At 46.5% G+C, this 18008-nt stretch overlaps 1 protein-coding gene across 2 annotated transcripts; it reads right to left on the reverse strand.

Moving 5' to 3' along the window:
- Positions 1-532: 532 nt before the first annotated feature.
- Nphs2 (NPHS2 stomatin family member, podocin) lies at positions 533-11929 on the reverse strand. Of its 2 annotated transcripts, XM_038350064.1 has the most exons (8): positions 11623-11929; positions 10336-10439; positions 9629-9701; positions 7517-7599; positions 6139-6342; positions 2997-3052; positions 1747-1825; positions 533-811 (listed from the first exon to the last, which is right to left on the reverse strand). In XM_038350064.1, exons 1-8 carry the CDS (start codon positions 11927-11929, stop codon positions 533-535), a joined length of 1185 nt encoding a protein of 394 aa, XP_038205992.1. The 2 variants fall into 2 exon arrangements, with proteins under 2 accessions (XP_038205992.1, XP_038205993.1); XM_038350065.1 differs by lacking the exon at positions 6139-6342.
- Between the last annotated feature and the right edge of the window lie 6079 nt (positions 11930-18008).

Below are 18008 nucleotides of genomic sequence, written 5' to 3' on the forward strand. Positions count from 1 at the left end.
AGGGCTGTTGCCATGACAAGCCTGACCATGGAGTTTTTAAGCATTTGGACTATTTTCTGGGAGAGTTTGGAATTGTAGGCTTGACAGGTTAAGTGCCAGCAGCAGGGCTTCACGGCCGTGTGAGTGGGAGTTCTGAGGGTGCCAGAATGGGGAAGAGCTGCACTGAAAGCTCAGCTCAGCACTCTCTGTGATGAGCACATTGACGGGGGCTCGCAGAAAGGCTGTAGGGTCTGCAGAGAGCGTGTGACAGGAGCCAGGTAAGACACAGGGGAGGATATCCGATCTAGGTCTTCAGAGATCAAACTTGAACCACACAGACAGTCAAACGTCTAAGTCTCTTTCCTGTAATTACTACGATGAATTAGATGCCTTCTCAGCCACCGCCATTTCGCTGTGTTCTCATCCACGTGGCCATCTTGTGACACGAAATGCCTCCTATTTGGCCACCAAACAAGGGCAGGAAGGACTGAATGCCTCACTCGGGGATATAGTTTTCTATGGCAGATTCACATTGCGTTTTGTCCATTCACCCCTATAACATAGGAGAGTCCTTCTTTTTGGGGTTTAGTGGTTCAACGGGCCTGGAAGAACTTGGGTAGTTGATGCTCCCTTGTGTTCTGTTGCTGGGAGTAGACAGAAGGTTTAGCATGTCAAACGGTAAAGGTAGAACCACAGTGGATGGCTTCTCTGTGGACAATGACTGGAGTGTGTGCAGGTATCGAAGCTGAGCAGCAGCTGGGGTGCCCGACAGAATCTCAGCCGCCATCCGCAGGGACTCGGAAGCAGCCCTTTCCCCTTCTGCAGCAATCATCTACAGAACATATATGGAGAAAAGCAGCGTGATCGTGCTTCTTTATTTCATGAGGGTTTTAAGTGCTCGCCACTCAGTGTGACCCAGAAAGCAAGTACCACACATCTCCGTGGCAGGCATTGTTAAACTTGGGGCACTAGACTCAGTCTCTCTCTGACGGATTGTGACATAGAGGGAACAGATTAAACTAGCAATCAAAATTGAAGGTGGATTTTGTTACAGGTCATGACAAGTATACATGAAGTGTAGGGTATTAATGTGTGGGAGGCTTGAAAGCTTAGGAGGCTCTTGCTTGCTGTGTGGAGGACAGGTTGGTCTGAGTTCCGGGCACAGATGTGGAATTCTAACTCGGCCACAAAAGAATGGGCAAGCATTTCAGAAGAGAAAGCTCCTGGACCCGTCTCACAGATGCCGCCAAATGTTAGGCACTGGTAACTGGTTCAGAGACCTAGATGCCATTGTGCCCCAAAAGGCCACCTTCTTCTTTCCCTCCCTCCTTCTCTTGAAGTCTTTTGTTATTGATTCTTCTATGTAATTAGAGTCTTTTTCTTCCTCCACTCAGTTATTTGAAAGGAATCTGCCTCTTTTCATCCCTTCATTATCCTAGGGGTGACAGGGCGGGAGGTGGGGGCTTGGTTATCCAGGGATAATCCCAACACAAGAGAGGAAGGATTGCAAGGGAAGATTTTAAGGAGAGAGGGTGGAAAAAGAGGAGAGGGACATGCTAGCAGGACATTTTGGGGGGTGGTTGAGATACTGCAAGATCAGTCCTACATACACACTGTCAACAGCCAGATTCTGCTCAGTTCCCAGACCAATGTGAGAGAGCACAGGGGAGACATTCTCCACCAACAGGCCTTCACTGGGTTTGCTCTTCATCTGAAGATGCTCTTCAGAGGCAGGGGTGGGGGATGGAGTGCTCAGGAATGGCTCACCCGCACTTTGGCCTGTCTTTGAGCCTCAGCTTCCACAGCCAGAGAGTGCTGAAGACCAGCTGGCAGCCTCACATCCTTACTGAAAAAGAAGACAGCATAGGTGTGTGCCCTGACTGTGCAGCAGGGCGTTCTCACAGGCTTTCCTACTGTTGTTCTATGAATATCAACTTTTTTTTTAAATTTAAAAACATAGTTTATGTATATTGGTATTTTGCCTACATGTATGTCTGTGCACCACATGCATGCCTATCACTTATGGAGGCTAGAGAGGGCAACTGGAGTTATAGACAGCTGTGATCTGACTGGTGGGGGCTGAGATTCAAACCCAGGAGCTCTGGAAGAGCAGACAATTCTCAAAGCCACCAAGCCGTCTCTCCAGCCCTGAATAGTAAATTCTAAATGAGAAGATAGAGCTGTCCCTAGAGTTCCAATGTGGAAGATAAGCAGGGAAGAGCACATTCGGGGTCTGTGTCCTGAGTGCAGGTGCAGCCACTGCGGAGGCTGCGTGGGGCCATGACACCCGAGCTACACAGGACACAGTTTCTGCTCACGATTTGTCGCCACCTGTCTCACTTAAGATTTCATGTAAAGTCAAATAATGAAAAACAACCTGGAATAGCCATAAAATTAAAAACAAAAGCCAGAGAAATTCACCTAAGTTTATAAAAGAAAATTGATTTTGAGAAGGAATGAACTAATAAGAACAATTCTAATATAGTGTGTAAAAGACACAGAAACAAAATCTCATTATAGCACAGTCCATCACAGTCCCAAAGTGGCTGGGGGAGGAATATAAAAACAAAATTTTGTATGATCATAAAGTGGAATATTATTTGAGCATAATAGAGAATGAAGTACTGATGTGTGCCATGCCATGGGTGAACCTTGAAAAATTATGTCAAATGAAAGGAAGCCAGATGTGAAAGTCTCTATGCTGTGGCTCCATTTCTGTGAGAACTGGGGGCTAAGGTGAGGGGTTAGAGAGTGCTTGCTTGTGGGTTTGGGGGGGGTAATGAGAATGTGAAGTTAGGATTAAACCATTAAGCTAATTCCAAAACATGATTAAATGTTGAGTTTTATGTAAAAAGACCTCAATGTGTAATTAGAAACTACAATACAGTTCTCTCAGAGGTCATAGCAATTTCATCTTGGCAATGAGATGTCAGGTCAGTTTTCTCTAGTATTAATGTGGCTGCAGAATTTGAAATGGTTTTTCAAATACTGTCCTTTCTGGTTATTTTCCTACCTACATTTCAGTTCTTTCCACTTTGATGCCCCAAATACAGGTCACTGAATCCAAGGCAACCTGTGAAGGGAAGAGTTGAGACACCAGTGAGACCTGCCTCCCCAGGTGGAATATGGCCCTGTCCCTGCTATGCACCAAGAACATTGTTCAGTGCTCAGAACAGGTGCTTTCACAGGGCACTGCTTTCCAATGTCACAGCATCTGAGACAGAGTTATTTAACTTGCACAGTGCTATTAAATATTCACTGAGTCTAAAGACGATGTAGGAACCCGAAATAACGGCTCTCAAAGACGTTCATGTCCACTAGGGCCCGTGACTGCCACCCAAGAGACCTGTAGGATGTGACTAGATCAAAGGTCCTCGAGGGATATAATCGCAAGTGTCTTCATCTGAGAGAGGTGTTGTGATGAAGGGATGGGGTGGGGCTGGTGCTCTGTGATGTCGGGAGGCAGGGGCAGAGGAGGAACGCAGTTGGATCTAGATGCCGAGAAAGGCAAAGTATTGGATTCTGTCTCAACCTCCAGAAGAAAATTGCCTGGTGATGCCTGGACTTAAGCCCAGTGAAGCTGATTCTGTACTCTGGTCTTCAGGACCACAAAAGAGTTCAGGAAGCTGCACTGTTTTTGAAGCCACCAGTTTGGGAACATTTGTCACATGAGCAGACAGGGAACTAGTACAGATGGCACTTTTTTTTCCAGTTTGTTTTAAAAGTCACTCCTTAAATAACTAGCATGTCTGGCTCAGAGCCTTCCAAACGGCTAACATTTCTAGGGTACTTTCTCTTTCGCAGTCCTGGTGGTATTAGGATCCCCCTGCCTTCTTAGTCCTCTCTGCTCCTCGCGACGGAAGTTGGAAATGTAGCTAAGAAAAAATGAACTGGGTTCTGAAAATGGGTGAGGAGACAGGGTTTTGGAGCCCTTCGTATTGGGTCATGTTCATTTCAAACTTAGCTTCCGACCGTTCTTAGTGGATAAACACTAATCTCAGTGCATTGCAAACCCTAAGAGGACCAACTATTAGAGGAAGCAGGTTGTCTGTAAGAAATGTGAAGAAATACATCGTAGATGAGCTGGCATCGTAAGGAACAAATAGGTTTGTCCTAGGGGGAGAAGGCAGGTATTCCAGGCAGAGCAAAGAGCTGAGAGGAAGCCAGAGGAGCAGAGGGCTGCAGATGGGCGAATGCTAAGCGGTGGGGGTGCTAGACTGTGGAGAAAGTGTGGGGGGAGTGAGACCACAACGGTTGGGCTAGTTCTCGATTCATCCCAATATTCTGCATTGTGGCAAGTCACGGAATTCATAATCTGGGGAGGCAGGTATATAAATGCCTAAATTACAACTCGCTGCAACAAAACGGAGCTTGGATCTCAGCACCTGGCCTTTCTCCTTCAGAGGAGAGAGATGAATGAAGAGATTGAAGGGAACAGTGGGGGACATGCAGAGTGGTGGAGCTCCTGCGCATATCACCCATCTTTACCTCTTATTACCTCTTTCAGCTTCTCTGTATTTTCCAGCTCCTTCACTTTCCCTCAAGGTAGGAATACTAGTTATTAGCGACACTTTGGACAAGACAGACATCTGGACACTGCGTGTTTTTTCCAGGTTCTATAAAGCAGTCACTTTATTGTATTTTGGTTCTTTCTGGTTCCTTCATTTCACATCTTTTCTTCCTACAACCTCCCCAATCCGATTTTTGTTGTCTCCATGACTTCAATACTGAGGCTGGGTACCCGGCGGTACTTGTCACCTGACTGGCCAGCGTGCCTGCATCCCTGCTTGTTCTCTTCTCTCTCACTCTCTCTCCATCTCTCTCTCTCCCTCTCTCTCCCTCCTTCCCCTCCCTCCTTCCCTCTCTCTCTCTCATCTCGCTCTCGCTCCAGTCTCTTCTCTCCTCTCCTCTCGCGCTCTCTCCTTTCTACTCTCTCCTCTGTATTGGTGTTTTTCCATGGGTGTCAGGTCCCCTAGAACTGGAGTTACAGACAGTTAGCTGCCATGTGGGTGCTGGGAACTTGAACCTGGGTCTCTGGAAGAGCAGTCAGTGCTCTTAGCCACTGAGTCATCTCTCTGGCCTGTCTTAATATCTCTTGCCACCATGTCCATGGTAATAGAGGCATCTACCCTGGCTTGGATGAGACTTGCAGAGCTGGCTGTCCTGTGGACTCAGTAAGACTGCTTATAAGGGACTTTCCTTTTCCGTTTTGGGTGTGTGGTGTGTGTGTGTGTGTACGCGCGCGTACGTTTGTGAATGAGACAGCCCTAGGTCAACACTGAGTGTCTTTCTCTATTGTTCTCTCCACTTTATTTCCTGAGATAGGGTCTCTCATTGAACTGGAAACACATTAATTGACTGGACTAGTTTGGCTAGAGCCCCCACCTCCACCCTTGCTTTTCCTTCTATGAATGGGGGCCACCTGCTATGCCCAGCTCTTTGCATGGTTTCTGGGGATCTAGATCAGGACCGCATGCTGCATGGCAAGCTCTTTACCCACTGAGCCATCTCTCCAGTGGCAGTTTTTGACTTTTTTTTCCCTCTTTTGGGTTTTTCGAGACAGGGTTTCTCTGTAGCTTTAGAGCCTGTCGCTGGAACTAGCCTCTTGTATGACGCAGGCTGACCTCGAACTCACAGACATCTGCCTACCTCTACTCTGCCTCCCAAGTGCTGTGATTAAAGGCATGTGCTTTAAACCAACCACCGCCTGGTGGGCAAGTTTTTTACTTTTATTTCCCCCCATCTGTTGAATGGAACGAATTAGCAATTAATCATGAAAGGGTGTGGTGATATCGGGACTCCGAAAGTATTTGAATTTAACTATTGTTTACCTTTGGGCACAACTAATGCTTTATCTCCCAGGTAGAACTCAGCGTCTGGGAACCATGCCTGCTCATCTTAGCACATGGCCATCAACCATCCTGCCCATCCCCACCAGTCCTACCCTTCCTGCCTATGGCTGCTTCCAATACCCGGTACTATGCTGGAATTTCACTTGTGCTTAAGGTCACTGGGGCATGACCTTGGGGAAGGGAGGGAAGCAAATCTGTACCAAGACTTATGATGCCATTGATTGCTCAGGGCATCTTTTATGGCCAAATGCCTTGCACGTGGCAAACTCAGCAAATGACCAATTCATCATTAAACTCATCTTGGTACCTTTACATCTTGGGCAATGCTCTTCCTCTCCAGGAGAATTTCGGTGAGGGTCCGATGTGCCAAGAGGCGCTTCATGGTGGTTTGCACCAGGAACTGGATTGCTTTGGACACATGAGCGAGACTGCTCAGGAGAAGGGAGGCGTTTTCCATGCGGTAGTAGCAGACAGCGTCTATCTCCATTATGAACATGTCTTTGGTTACCACCTAAGCAGAAGAAAGTTGGAATGCAGGCCAGATTCCTGGACTCCTTCCTGTGTGGGAGACAGGAACTAAGTGCATTTAAAATACCCTTTCCATGAGTAAGACTATCGTAGGGAAAAACAAAAGCGTAGTGGGGGAATTGATTCTTTATTCAAAATGACTTTTTTAATGCATGAAGGTTTTTATCAAGTACACTAAAGAGTCAGGCCTAATGATGTTTGCCTCTGGGAGGAAGAAGAAGAGGGAGGAGGGAAGAGGAGCGGGGAAAGCATGAACACAATCTAGGCTCAGAAGATAGAACTCATAATTTAAAGAAATCTTGTTAGAGATTCCTTTATAAAAAAAAAACCAAGAATAATTTTCTCATATGAAAACATTCAATTGATTTTATGTCAAGACCTTCCTAAACCAGTGCCCAACGTGTTTCCTGGAAGGGAGCCATGTTCTAGGACAGAAAGACTCCCACATACACTTACTGGGGTGACATCAGAGGACAAGCTGGGGATTCCCATCAAAAGCTCCATCAGCTCTGTGGTTTTTATGTCAACCTGACACACGCTAAGGTCATCTGGGAAGAAGGAATCTTTTTTTTTTGTTTGTTTGTTTTTGTTTTGTTTTTTGTTTTTCGAGACAGGGTTTCTCTGCAGCTTTAGAGCCTGTCCTGGAGCTAGCTCTTGTAGACCAGGCTGGTCTCGAACTCACAGAGATCCGCCTGCCTCTGCCTCCCGAGTGCTGGGATTATAGGCGTGCGCCACCACCGCACGGCTGGAAGAAGGAATCTTAACGGAGAAAATGCCTCCATAGGACTGGCCTGTGGGCAGGCCTGTGACTCATTTTCTTGAGAGACGATGGATGTGGGAGGGCTCAGCCCATTGTGGGTGGCGTCACCTGGGAAGGTGGTCCTGCGGTGTGTAAGAAAACAGAACAGACTGGGAGGAGCAGCCAGTGAGCAGCATTCCTCCATGGCTCCTGCTCTAGTTCCTGCTCCCAGGCTCCTGGGCTGACTACCTTTCCTTGTGGTGACTACACGCTTTGATAATAATGCTTTCGATTCTGGTGTAGTACGCATCTCCGCTTCTCTTTCCGACCTTTGATCATAGTTACTTTGCCTTGGGATTGAGTTGGACAGTCGACCACAGACACATCACGAGAAAAGCAAACATACTGTGCATCTCACCTCATGGAAAGGTATCTCCAAGGTCTGGAGACGGAGGTCAACCTTGTGGTAGGTGTCCAGGCATGGCAAAAAAAAGAACAGGCCTACAAGAAGGCATGGGGAAAGTAAGAGGTGAACGGTAAGTGTGGAGACTGCTGGGGATGGTCTTTTCGGCGCCAGGCTGCTTTGCTCCTCTTAGTCCCCATTACCCAGAGACCACTGGGCAGCTCACTATAACTAAATATTGTCGTCTAATTCATTATTTGACTGTGACACTTTTGAAAGTGAAAACAGGGGTTCATTATTAAAGCTAAGTTCAGCATATCAGGTATAAACAGACCATTTCAGAAAACTAGACCACTTGGTCATTTGGACATCACATGGACCCTTCCGGATCTCTTGCACATCTGTATCTCTAGACTCAAGCTCTGTGAGTACAGTGTCGTACGCATGAACATTGACCTAATGATCATGAACGTTAACCTTAGTGGAGCCTTGTAGGTGCTGTGGACGATTGTTTTACGAATGACGGTGCTGGCACTTCAGTGTGGATCTAACACTTCTTGAACTTCTACTTCTGTGCTATTTCTGAAAATGTAGGGTCCCCAGGGAATCTCAGAATTAGCAATAGCATTCATGCCAGCAGCTTTGTGGTGGTTGGTTAGCCCTCATTATCCAGACAGTAATGAGATTCAATACCCAGTATCTGTAGATTGGATAACTGAAAGTTTTCCTGAAAAAGGCCCCTTGGATGATTTGGGACGGTGGTGGTTTGGAGTGGATAAGAATGGTCCCCATAGGCTAATATATTCAAATGCTTAGTCACCAGGGAGTGGCACTATATGAAAATGACTAGAAGGAGTATGAGGGTGGCTTTGTTGGAGGAAGTATGTCACTGGGGTAGACTTTGAGGGTTTAAAGTCCATGCCAGGCCTGGGCGCTCTCTCCCCTCTCTCTCCTCTCTTCTCTCTCTCCTCTCTCTCCTCTCTCGTCTCTCCCTCTCTCTCCTCTCTCTCTCTCTCTCTCTCTCTCTCTCTCTCTCTCCTATAGATCAGAATATAGCTCTCAGCTACTGCTCCAGCATCTGCTGCATGCTGCCATGCTCTCCAGCATGATGATAATGAACCAAGCCCCTGACTAAATGCTTTCTTTTATAAGGGTTGCGTGGTCATGGTGTCTCTTCACAGCAATAGAACAGTGACTAAGACAGGCACCCTTCAAGAGCCCCAGCTTTGTGGAAACTGGTAGCAGCGCTCATTGCCCAAGGTATATGGGCAAGCAGCTGCCCCAACAGAGAAGGTTCCTGAAAACCAGGGTTATAGAAAGATGGTGTGCCCTGGAGCTCTGGAGTCTGGGTCTGTTTTGTGTGGACTTTTTACTGAGAATCCCGAAACCTGATTGTGTCTCCTAGATGGCTCTCCATTTTTAACTTGTTCTTGCAGGCGCGGTTGAGAACTCAGATTCACTCAGTGTATGTGGAGTGGGACTTCTTTCTTTCTTATGCCCTCTTGGCTGTCTTAGATCTCTAAATCCAAACTTCTCAGACTACCCATACTTCTTGCAATATGTCTCCCTGCCCCCATCAGGTTGGACCTCCTCTGCATTTTCAGGTCCTAGAGATCAGAGACCGCCTTATCCCTCTAGTCCCTGGTAGTCAGAGCTCAGTTTAAAACAATGGAGGGGTTCAATATATGTCTCTTCTACCAGCTAAAGACATATTTGTTACTAGATGCTGAATTTTGCTTGACTTCCAAGATCTAATCTGCCTCAGTCCCCAATTCAGAACCTGAGAGCTCAGATTTTCTCTGAGAAGTCACAGGATTCTGACTACACACACCGTACTCGGAACACCCATTAGCCACAGGTCTGTAGTTGCCTTGCTGCTCCAATTAGACCAGCCCTGGTGTGGGGCTCGCTGCTCGTGCCCTCTCTTGTCACCTGTTACCTATTAGTAATGCTTTCCGGAGAATTTCATGACAGTCTGCCCTATAAGGAACAGATTGGAAATACAGATCTCATGACTCAAATAGCTTCATGTAATCTAGGATATGGATCATGACTATGCATAAACTAAGGAAATCAACAAATCCTGGGTGGGATGAAAATTTAAAAATCAAGGAGGATAATTCTTACCAGGGCCTTTGGCTCTTCCAGGGAGCAGATGTCCCAGTCGGAATATAATTACCCTTTCATATTCTTGTACAACCTAAAGGGAAAAGCAATACTTTGAAATGATTTTTTTAAAAAAAAGATTCAAAAAACCTTTGCATATGAGTGATTTTAGGTTAAAGAAATTTTTGTTAGTCGGGTGCGGAGTCAGAAGCAGGTGGATCTCTGTGAGTTTGAGGCTAGCCTGGTCCTCATTTAATTCTGGGATCAGTGTAAGTAAAATGCTGGGGACCAAAGAAATTGTCTCTCCTTGTCTGTAGGAGTTGCCTGAGACGTTTCTTTGTTGGGTCAGAGTGGATGATACCATTCTGGGACGCTCTTTAAGTCAATGAGCATGGATGAACTAGATATAGCTTCTGAAGGATCTCTCAGGCTAACAAGGACACACACACACATATCCTATTATATATTACACATATACACATAATCTATCTAAATGTGTCACCCTTACACACACACACACACACACACACACACACACACGATTTGCTGACATATTATCCTAGCCACCACAGAAGGTTGGGAGAATGAAGGAAGCTTCAGCGTTACACTGAGCCAGGTTTTGAAGGAAGCAGCGCTCTTCCGGAAGGTCGGAGGGCATCAACACAGAGACTGGCCTAGTTGGCCTGTGAGAGACAACGGAAGACCCCCTGGGTCGCGTTAATGCTCACCTTTATGCAGAACCAGACAGAGAAAGGGAAAGTTAGGATGATGAGGAGCAGGGAGGCGAGGACCAGCAGCCACTCACAGGCCCCGAACCCAGAGGACTTGACACCTAGGGAAACAATGACATCAATCATCACCATATTTACTGAGCAGTATTTATCAGTCCAGTGCTAGCATTGGAGTCGGAACAGTTTGGAGCTATGTCTGGAGAAACTCAAAGCATTCTTCCTCATCTGTGATGGTATGCAACTAAATAATTCAAAAACAAAACACCCAGGGTGTGCCTGTCACATAGAAAGGACTCCACAAACTGGTCTCCCTCCCTCGCCCCCTTCCCTGCTGTGGTCTGGCACAAACTAACTTGCATTTTTATAGCATTGAAGCCAACAACTTCTCCTAAGGACCAAAGGGTTATCAGGCAAAAAGTACACGCATGGTTCATTTACACTATAGCTCAACTGCATGAGGCTTCCATAAATAGTTGCTTCCTATGATCCAGCATATATCACACTGCTGGTAATTAGAAACATTAAATCTCCACATGCCAGCAGACAGCAATGTAACATGCTATTTCTTAATTTCATCAAACATCCGTTATCCTTTAATTTGAGTATAATGATTTTTTTTCTTAAATTTGCTATGAAAAAGACCAGAAGTAGATACATTTCTCCCTAAGAGCTGTGGCACCCACGGAGATGAAAAGGACCCCTTTTTTGCATTCTCCCCCATGATATGGTGGTTCTCTCTTTTAGCTGACATTGTACAAGGCACATTGGAAGGCTTACTTTATTCTCACATCTACCCTTTGAGCATACATTGTGGCCTCATGGCTGATAGAGAACCGCTGGCAAGTGGCTAGGCTGAAATTTAAACTCAGGTTTAGTTCTTTGGGCTCTGCTGCCTGGGAGTGGGGCGGGGGGGGGGGGGGGGCTGGGCGAGGATGAGAAGAGCCACACGGTTGTTGCTCAGAGCCTCCACATTGTGTCCACAGGTCCTTCCATGACCACAAATGTCACCACCGTGGTTCCTTTGCATGTTGACTGAGCCCGCCCTCTTCCAACTCCCATCCATTGGGCGAAAGGGACAAACTATTTGGCTGATGTTGTTATTTGTACTTCGTCTGATGCACTTTGGTCTCCGCCACTGAGTAACTGCCATAATTCACGCCTTTCTTTTCACAGACACTGGAATCCTGGACGCAGTCTGTCTGACTTGGTCACAGTGGAGCAACTTACTCCACTTGTCTGATCTCTCTCTCCACACCTTCCTCTGGTCGGACCTGCCCTCCATACCTTCCTCTGGTCGCTCGCTCTCCAGCAGCGCCACCACTTCGGTGCCCTCCTCACCGGAACCCCGAACCTCGTCCACGTCCACTACGGTGGCGGTGGCGGTGGCGGTGGCGGCGGCGGCGGCGGCGGCGGGGACTCGGGGTTTTCCCCGGGTCCCGGTCCGCCCGGCGCTCTGCCGCTCTGACCCAGCATTCGGGCGCGTGCGGCCTCCGCTGCCCCTCCCGGCTTTCACCCTCTTGTCCTCCCTAGAAGAGGATCTGCCACCTCGCCCGTGGGCCTCTCTGGAAGAGCTCCGCGCCCTACTGTCCATCCTCAGCACGGAGGGCGGGCGCGGCCCCGGAGCCAGGTGCTGGCAGAGTGGCAGCCTCAGCTTTTTGAGCCGCTAGGGAGCGACCCCAGGACCCTAAGTAGGACCTTGGGGTCGAGAGGGAGGGGCGAGGGGCGGGGCCGGGGTGGCCATCACCCGACCTCCCCCAGTAAACCCGTAGTCCTTCGGTCTGGACAGAGCTCACGGATCCCCAAGACAGGGCGGGATGCTCTCTGAGGACCTGGGTGGGAGAACCCTGGTGCCACCGCACCAGGCAGCTTCAAGGATTAGGTCCGCGAACTAGAAAGGGAAGGTAGTTCTGCTTTGCTGGCCAACAATGGTGTGAAATAGGACACGGGCTACTGGGGGATCTGCTTTAATTTCTGTGTTTACAAAGGTTTGCTTTTCTCTCCCAGGTCCTGTTCCCATGCTTTCTTGAAGGCAGGAGTTGGCGGGGTTTTCAAAGTTCAGTGGCCAAACAGCTTCTAGTAGCAAACCCAGGAGCTGTCTTACCCTTCTCTGGGGAACTTGACAGGGTTATAGATGTCTTTGTGTTCCATTGTTTCTATCTGAAACGGAAGTGTGTCTAAATAACTTTTAAAGCCAACTTCACAATTCTACTCCAGTAGAATTAGCCCGTGTTGATAGAAATGTTCATTCATTTAGTGTTTGATATTGATTTCACACAAGCCTTTTTTTCCTCTTAAAAACTTTTATTTAGAAAACTTTAGTAGCTGGGCAGTGGTGGCACATGCCTTTAATCCCAGCACTAGGAGACAGAGGCGGGTGACTATCCAAGTTCGAGGTCAGCCTGCTACTGAGTGAGTTCCAGGACAGCCAGCGTTGTACAGAGAAACTCTGTCTCAAAAACCAAAATAAACAAATAAAAAACTCCAGTAATGAGAACCTGAAATAAATTAACCTTGAAAACTATTGTTTTTTTCATGTGTTTCAGATAGCCACGGGAATACAATAAATATTTAGTAACCAAGTAACTTGAAATTAAACTAAACCCTGACCCTCTAATTTTTTGAAATATTTCAAAAATTATTTTATGTACAGATGTTTTGATTGCATGTATGTCTGTATACTTTGGTTATGCCTGACACCTGTAGTGGCCAGAAAAGGGCAATAGATCCCCTGGAACAGAAGTTATAGACAACTCTGTGCTGCCATGTGGATGCCGGGAATCGAATCTGGGTCCTCCAGAACAACAGCCATGTGCTTAACTGCTTGACACCTATCCAACCCTTGACACTGATTCTTATAAGCTGTACGAGAGGGCAAATATTTAAAAAATCTGGCTCATTGAATATTTCCTGCCTAGAACAGCACAGCGAGAAAAATTCTGAAGTTGCATTTGATTCACAGAGAGAAAAGCACTATGAATTTCTTGTCCACTTTGAAAGCAATATAAGCACCTGTTTTCTAGTTGGCTGGGGTAACGAATGGTGAAAGTATCTGGAAAAAAATGCATGATGGTCCCTGATAAAACGGCCAACTTAGCATTCTGGAGGTGGAGGAGTTGGGGAGGCAGAGCAGAGTCAGCAGTGAGTGCTGCTGGCCAGCCTCCTCTATGATTGTAATGATGCTGATGTTTTCCTTCAGATTCCTTCTTAATTGAAAATGCTGCTCATACCTTTGTTGACACTAGTCTACATAGTCATAAGACTTTAATGCTTTACTCCTTCTTTGGTAAGACTGACGTCTATAGAAATAGGGCAGCTAGAAGGAGGAGGAACTCATTGTTGACTTGAGTGCGAGACGAAAGAGCCGGGAAGATTGTAGATGTTACACTTACTCCCATTCAGTGCCTTCAAATCTGATATCCAAAGAAAAGAAGGGGTGGACATATATCTATACAGATTATTTCGTGGAACATAAACAGAATTTACTGTCATTAGATAAAAGTTCAAATATCGTTTGGGACCTGGCAGCCATGAAGATGTGTTAAATTTGACGTTTTCAATTTTCAGATGTCAGATTGGCTAACTCTGTCCAGGGAAGTGATGCTGACGAAAGCCTGATCCAAGGCTTTGGGATGGGGATGGTGTGGATTTAGGAAGACGACCAGACAATGTTCTATATCTATATGTAAAGCGATATAGGTACCTCGAATTCTCTTGAGATTATGGGACTTGACAAAGGATGAGAGGAGATTTATTACTGAGCAGTTGTTATTTATTATTTATTTTAGGATTTTTGAGACAGGGTTTCTCTGTGTAGCCCTGGTTGTCCTGGAACGCACGCTATACACCAGGCTGACTTCGAACCCAGACAGCCTCCTACCTCTGCCTCCTTTGTGCTGAGATTTAAAGGCGGGCACCACCAGTACTCAGCACAGTTGGTCCTAACTGCAGCTTCTCTGGCAGACCCGCCTCCTAGAGCAGGGATTGTTACATCACTACTGAAATCAGCTTCCTCGTTTTGATTCGGTGCAGCTGGGTCAGAGCCCGAGGCTCTACGTTTTTAACGTGTCCCTTGGTCAGCAAAAAGACAGGATGACTTTATACTGAGTGGTGAACCGTGGAAGGAAAGGCAGGAAAATCTAATGTGGGCTGTTTATCCAAGGAGTTGGCTGTGAAGGAGACGCAAGAGAGGGATTAGGTCGGGGAAGATTTTTTTCCCTCCTCGGCTTGCTCTCCCTCTCTATGTAAGATAAAAACCAGAACATAATTTTATGTTATAGAAGTCTATAAGGAAAGGGAAACAGAATTGTACAAGGATAACCAAAGAGCAAATCGTGGTCCGGCAGATGCTATGGGGATAGGATGAAGGGGAAGGGACCACACACACACACACACACACACACACACACACACACACACACAGATGCCTGAAGGAAAGACATGGGAGGCTAATGCAGAGGCCCGGTCTGGGGCTGAGGAGGTTTATGTATGAAAACTTACATTTTTAATGGGCTTAGAGCATAGTCACTCTCCAGTAGTGGTGAAATGGTAGATCAAGATGTCTAAGCTGGAAAAAAAATATCTAAGCTGGAGTCAAAGGTTTGGAGTCATTTCTGTGGCAACAGACTTGAATTCGGTATCAAATGGCCCAAACTGGGGCTTAGTGTTCAAAAGACTTGGGGGGGGGGGGTAGGAATAATGTATTGATTCCATCCTGACCTTCCAAATCACCACTCCTTCACCACGCTCTTAAAAAGTTCCCCTAAGGCTGAGACTGTAGCTCCCAGTGCTGTGCTTGCCCAGAGGGCACAGACGCCCTGGTTCAACTGCCAACACTGTCAAAAAGCTTCCCTATATTTTCCTGACCAAGGCAAGAATGCTTGTAGGAGCAGCTGCAATTGAAATTTACTGCCAGATTGGAAGTGGTGCTGGGAGGAGACCAGGTGGAGGCAGTTAATTACCAGACAAGTAGGCTATGGCCTTCATAACAGACAGAGGGGGAAGCAAGTGGAGGCCTGACGTGCACATTTCTCTGGTTCTCTGGTGATAGTTGTAGGGTCTGAGGAATGAACTCCACAAACAACTCAATTACACTCGTGTGTGTGTGTGTGTGTGTAGCAACAAAAACTGGCAAAACACAGGCTCTATGTTTTGACAGCAAAGACTTCCCACATCCTACAAAGACAAGACTTATTACTCTATTTTGAGGACCAACTCCAGGTTCCAGATCCACAGCCTTAAAATTAATTCCTTCAAGATTGAAACACTACAGCCTGAAGGGAAACTCTTCAGACAGGAAGGTAAACAACCCATATAGCTTCCAGGAAGTCCCCCAAACTGACCAGATTCGTCAGGACCCCCCTCTCTGCTAGAGTATCAATAAAAGTTGAAAATCCCTCTCTGATCTTACTAAGCCAAGCTGCAAAGAAGACCCTGAAACCAGAGCAGCTTCCTGGAAGAAGCAGAAACCAGCAAAGCTGCCTGCGAAAGGTTTAGACCAACCGAGTCCCTTGGAAAGGACACTCTAACTTGTTGAGCAGCCTGCAGACTGTGCAGTGTGTTCCAGGTTCCCAGCTTTTGCAAGCTGTCACTCAAGTTGGGATAGACTTTGGTTATGCAGCCGTCTTTAGAGTCACTTCTGCTTCTGTAAGTGACCCCTCCTCACCCATATTCCTGTAAGAAACCCAAGTAAAATCCTTTGGTTCACCAAGCTGGACTTTGGTGGTGTTTGTACTTTGGTCTGTCATGGGCTTCTTGTCTGGGGTGAGTAGATGTGTGTGCTGCATCTCCCCAAGAAAAGCTTTGTTACCCATCCATGGCAAACATTCAGCTCAGGCTTTCCTCAAAGATCTCGAGCGCTCTTATGGATAGCTATTATAGGGAAGAGAAAATACTCAAACTTTGCAGTGACCACCATTTGCCAGCTCCAAAACTGATCATTTTATTCATTGTTTGCCTTCACTATTTTAAGGTCATGTGGCTTAGGCGACAAATGGCATTTTGGTCCAGGTTCACCTTTGCATAGGCATAGTGAGACTGAATTTATCATCTAGTTATGAGTCTTGGTTGCTGGGTGAATTGTTGGAATAGCAATTTTAGCAGTGGGTAGAATTCCTACAATGGCATATTCAGTCATGGAGTAAGGTATTTTTGAGATAGGGAACAAAGTGGTGTGGGAAAAGGTACATTGAAAGCAGTATCCCTGGACATCTGCAGAGGCATCGTCATAAAAGACTCAGTGAGATGGTCCCCATGCGGTTCCCAACTGTAGCTCTTTCCAATGAAGCATCTTCATCCCGCCCATGCTGTCTTCCTCTCCCTCTTCCCTCCAGGAACCTTTTAAAAATTCAATCACATTTTGGTTTTGCTATCTGTTATGATTAGTTTGTCAGCTCAACACGTAGAGAATCAATGAAAGAGTGTCTAGATCAGGTTGGCCTGTGGTAATGCCTGTGGGAGACTCTCTCAGTGTTCCTGTCGGAAACATTCTCAGTTTGGTTAATTGAGCTGGCATGCCCCCATCCTGAATGTGGATGCCACCAACCTCTTGGCTTGAGTCCTGGACCATGTGAGAATAAAGAAACTTAGTTGATCACTAGACCTGCATGCGTTTATTCTCTCTACACTCTTGACTGCAGATGTTACTGTTGGGAGCTATTGGGGGCTGTGGACCCCTGGACCCTGAATTCCCTGTGAGCTGGTTGTTTTTCCTGTGCTTGCAGCTGCTCTGAGCAAAGCAACTTGTTTTCCTCTGCTCTGAGCAGGCTGCAGCTCCTCTGAGCACGGGACCTTGATGGCAGGCTGGGGGGTCTGCCACTGAAAGACCCTGAGAGCTGGGGTGTGGCCAGAGCCCTATATAAGCTTCCTCTGAGCACAATAAATTTGGCACTCTTGTATCAAAGTGACCCATGTCTCTGTCTGTGTGTCTTTGTATGTTTTTAAGTCCCCAGTGTAGTTTTCGGCTCACATACCCACCTGCAGTGGCACAGGCACTACAGGCATAGTACCATATAGCATGTAGTACAGCGAGATCAGGAACTATGGATCCCTGAGAAATCGCCCATAATTATATAGAAAAGAGGCATTCTTGGCACTCTTGTCTCAAGGATGTCCCCGTGGCCCCATCTATCTGTCTGTCTCTGTGTGTATGTTTTAAAATTTTCAGCCTTGTTCCCATAGAGCGTAGCCAGTAGAGCACAGGAATGGAACCAGTGTTATTTTACAAATGGAGGCCCTCAGGAAGATTGCCCTCTGGAATGGTGAGGGTGGATTAAAGATGGGTATGTGTATTATTTGTGTTTGAGCAAGTCTTTAAAGAGACAGAGTATAGACAGATTATAAACCACAAAAGGATGGTGTGTTACTTTACTGTGTTGTCTTTTCTGTTTTTGACTGAGGAAAGACATTTGATTCTGGGAACTGCTGAGAAAGGTATCTTGACTCTGGGATATGGATATTAAGGATTTGTTGTTTGGAAAAGAGGTTCTGCTTTTGCCTCCACAGAGGATGAGAGCCTGTGGATTCATTCCAGGCTAATGTGGTTTGATTCATCTAAACCCCCTGAAGTGTCGCTGTGGATACCCCAAATAATACTTCACCCAACTAACTACAGGAAGTAGTCTGGAGAGAGAGCTACACCCAAATTCCCTGTACCCTAAATGATTGTTTGCTGA

Source organism: Arvicola amphibius, chromosome 12 (assembly GCF_903992535.2).
Source record: "Arvicola amphibius chromosome 12, mArvAmp1.2, whole genome shotgun sequence".
Classification (NCBI taxonomy): Eukaryota; Metazoa; Chordata; class Mammalia; order Rodentia; family Cricetidae; genus Arvicola; species Arvicola amphibius.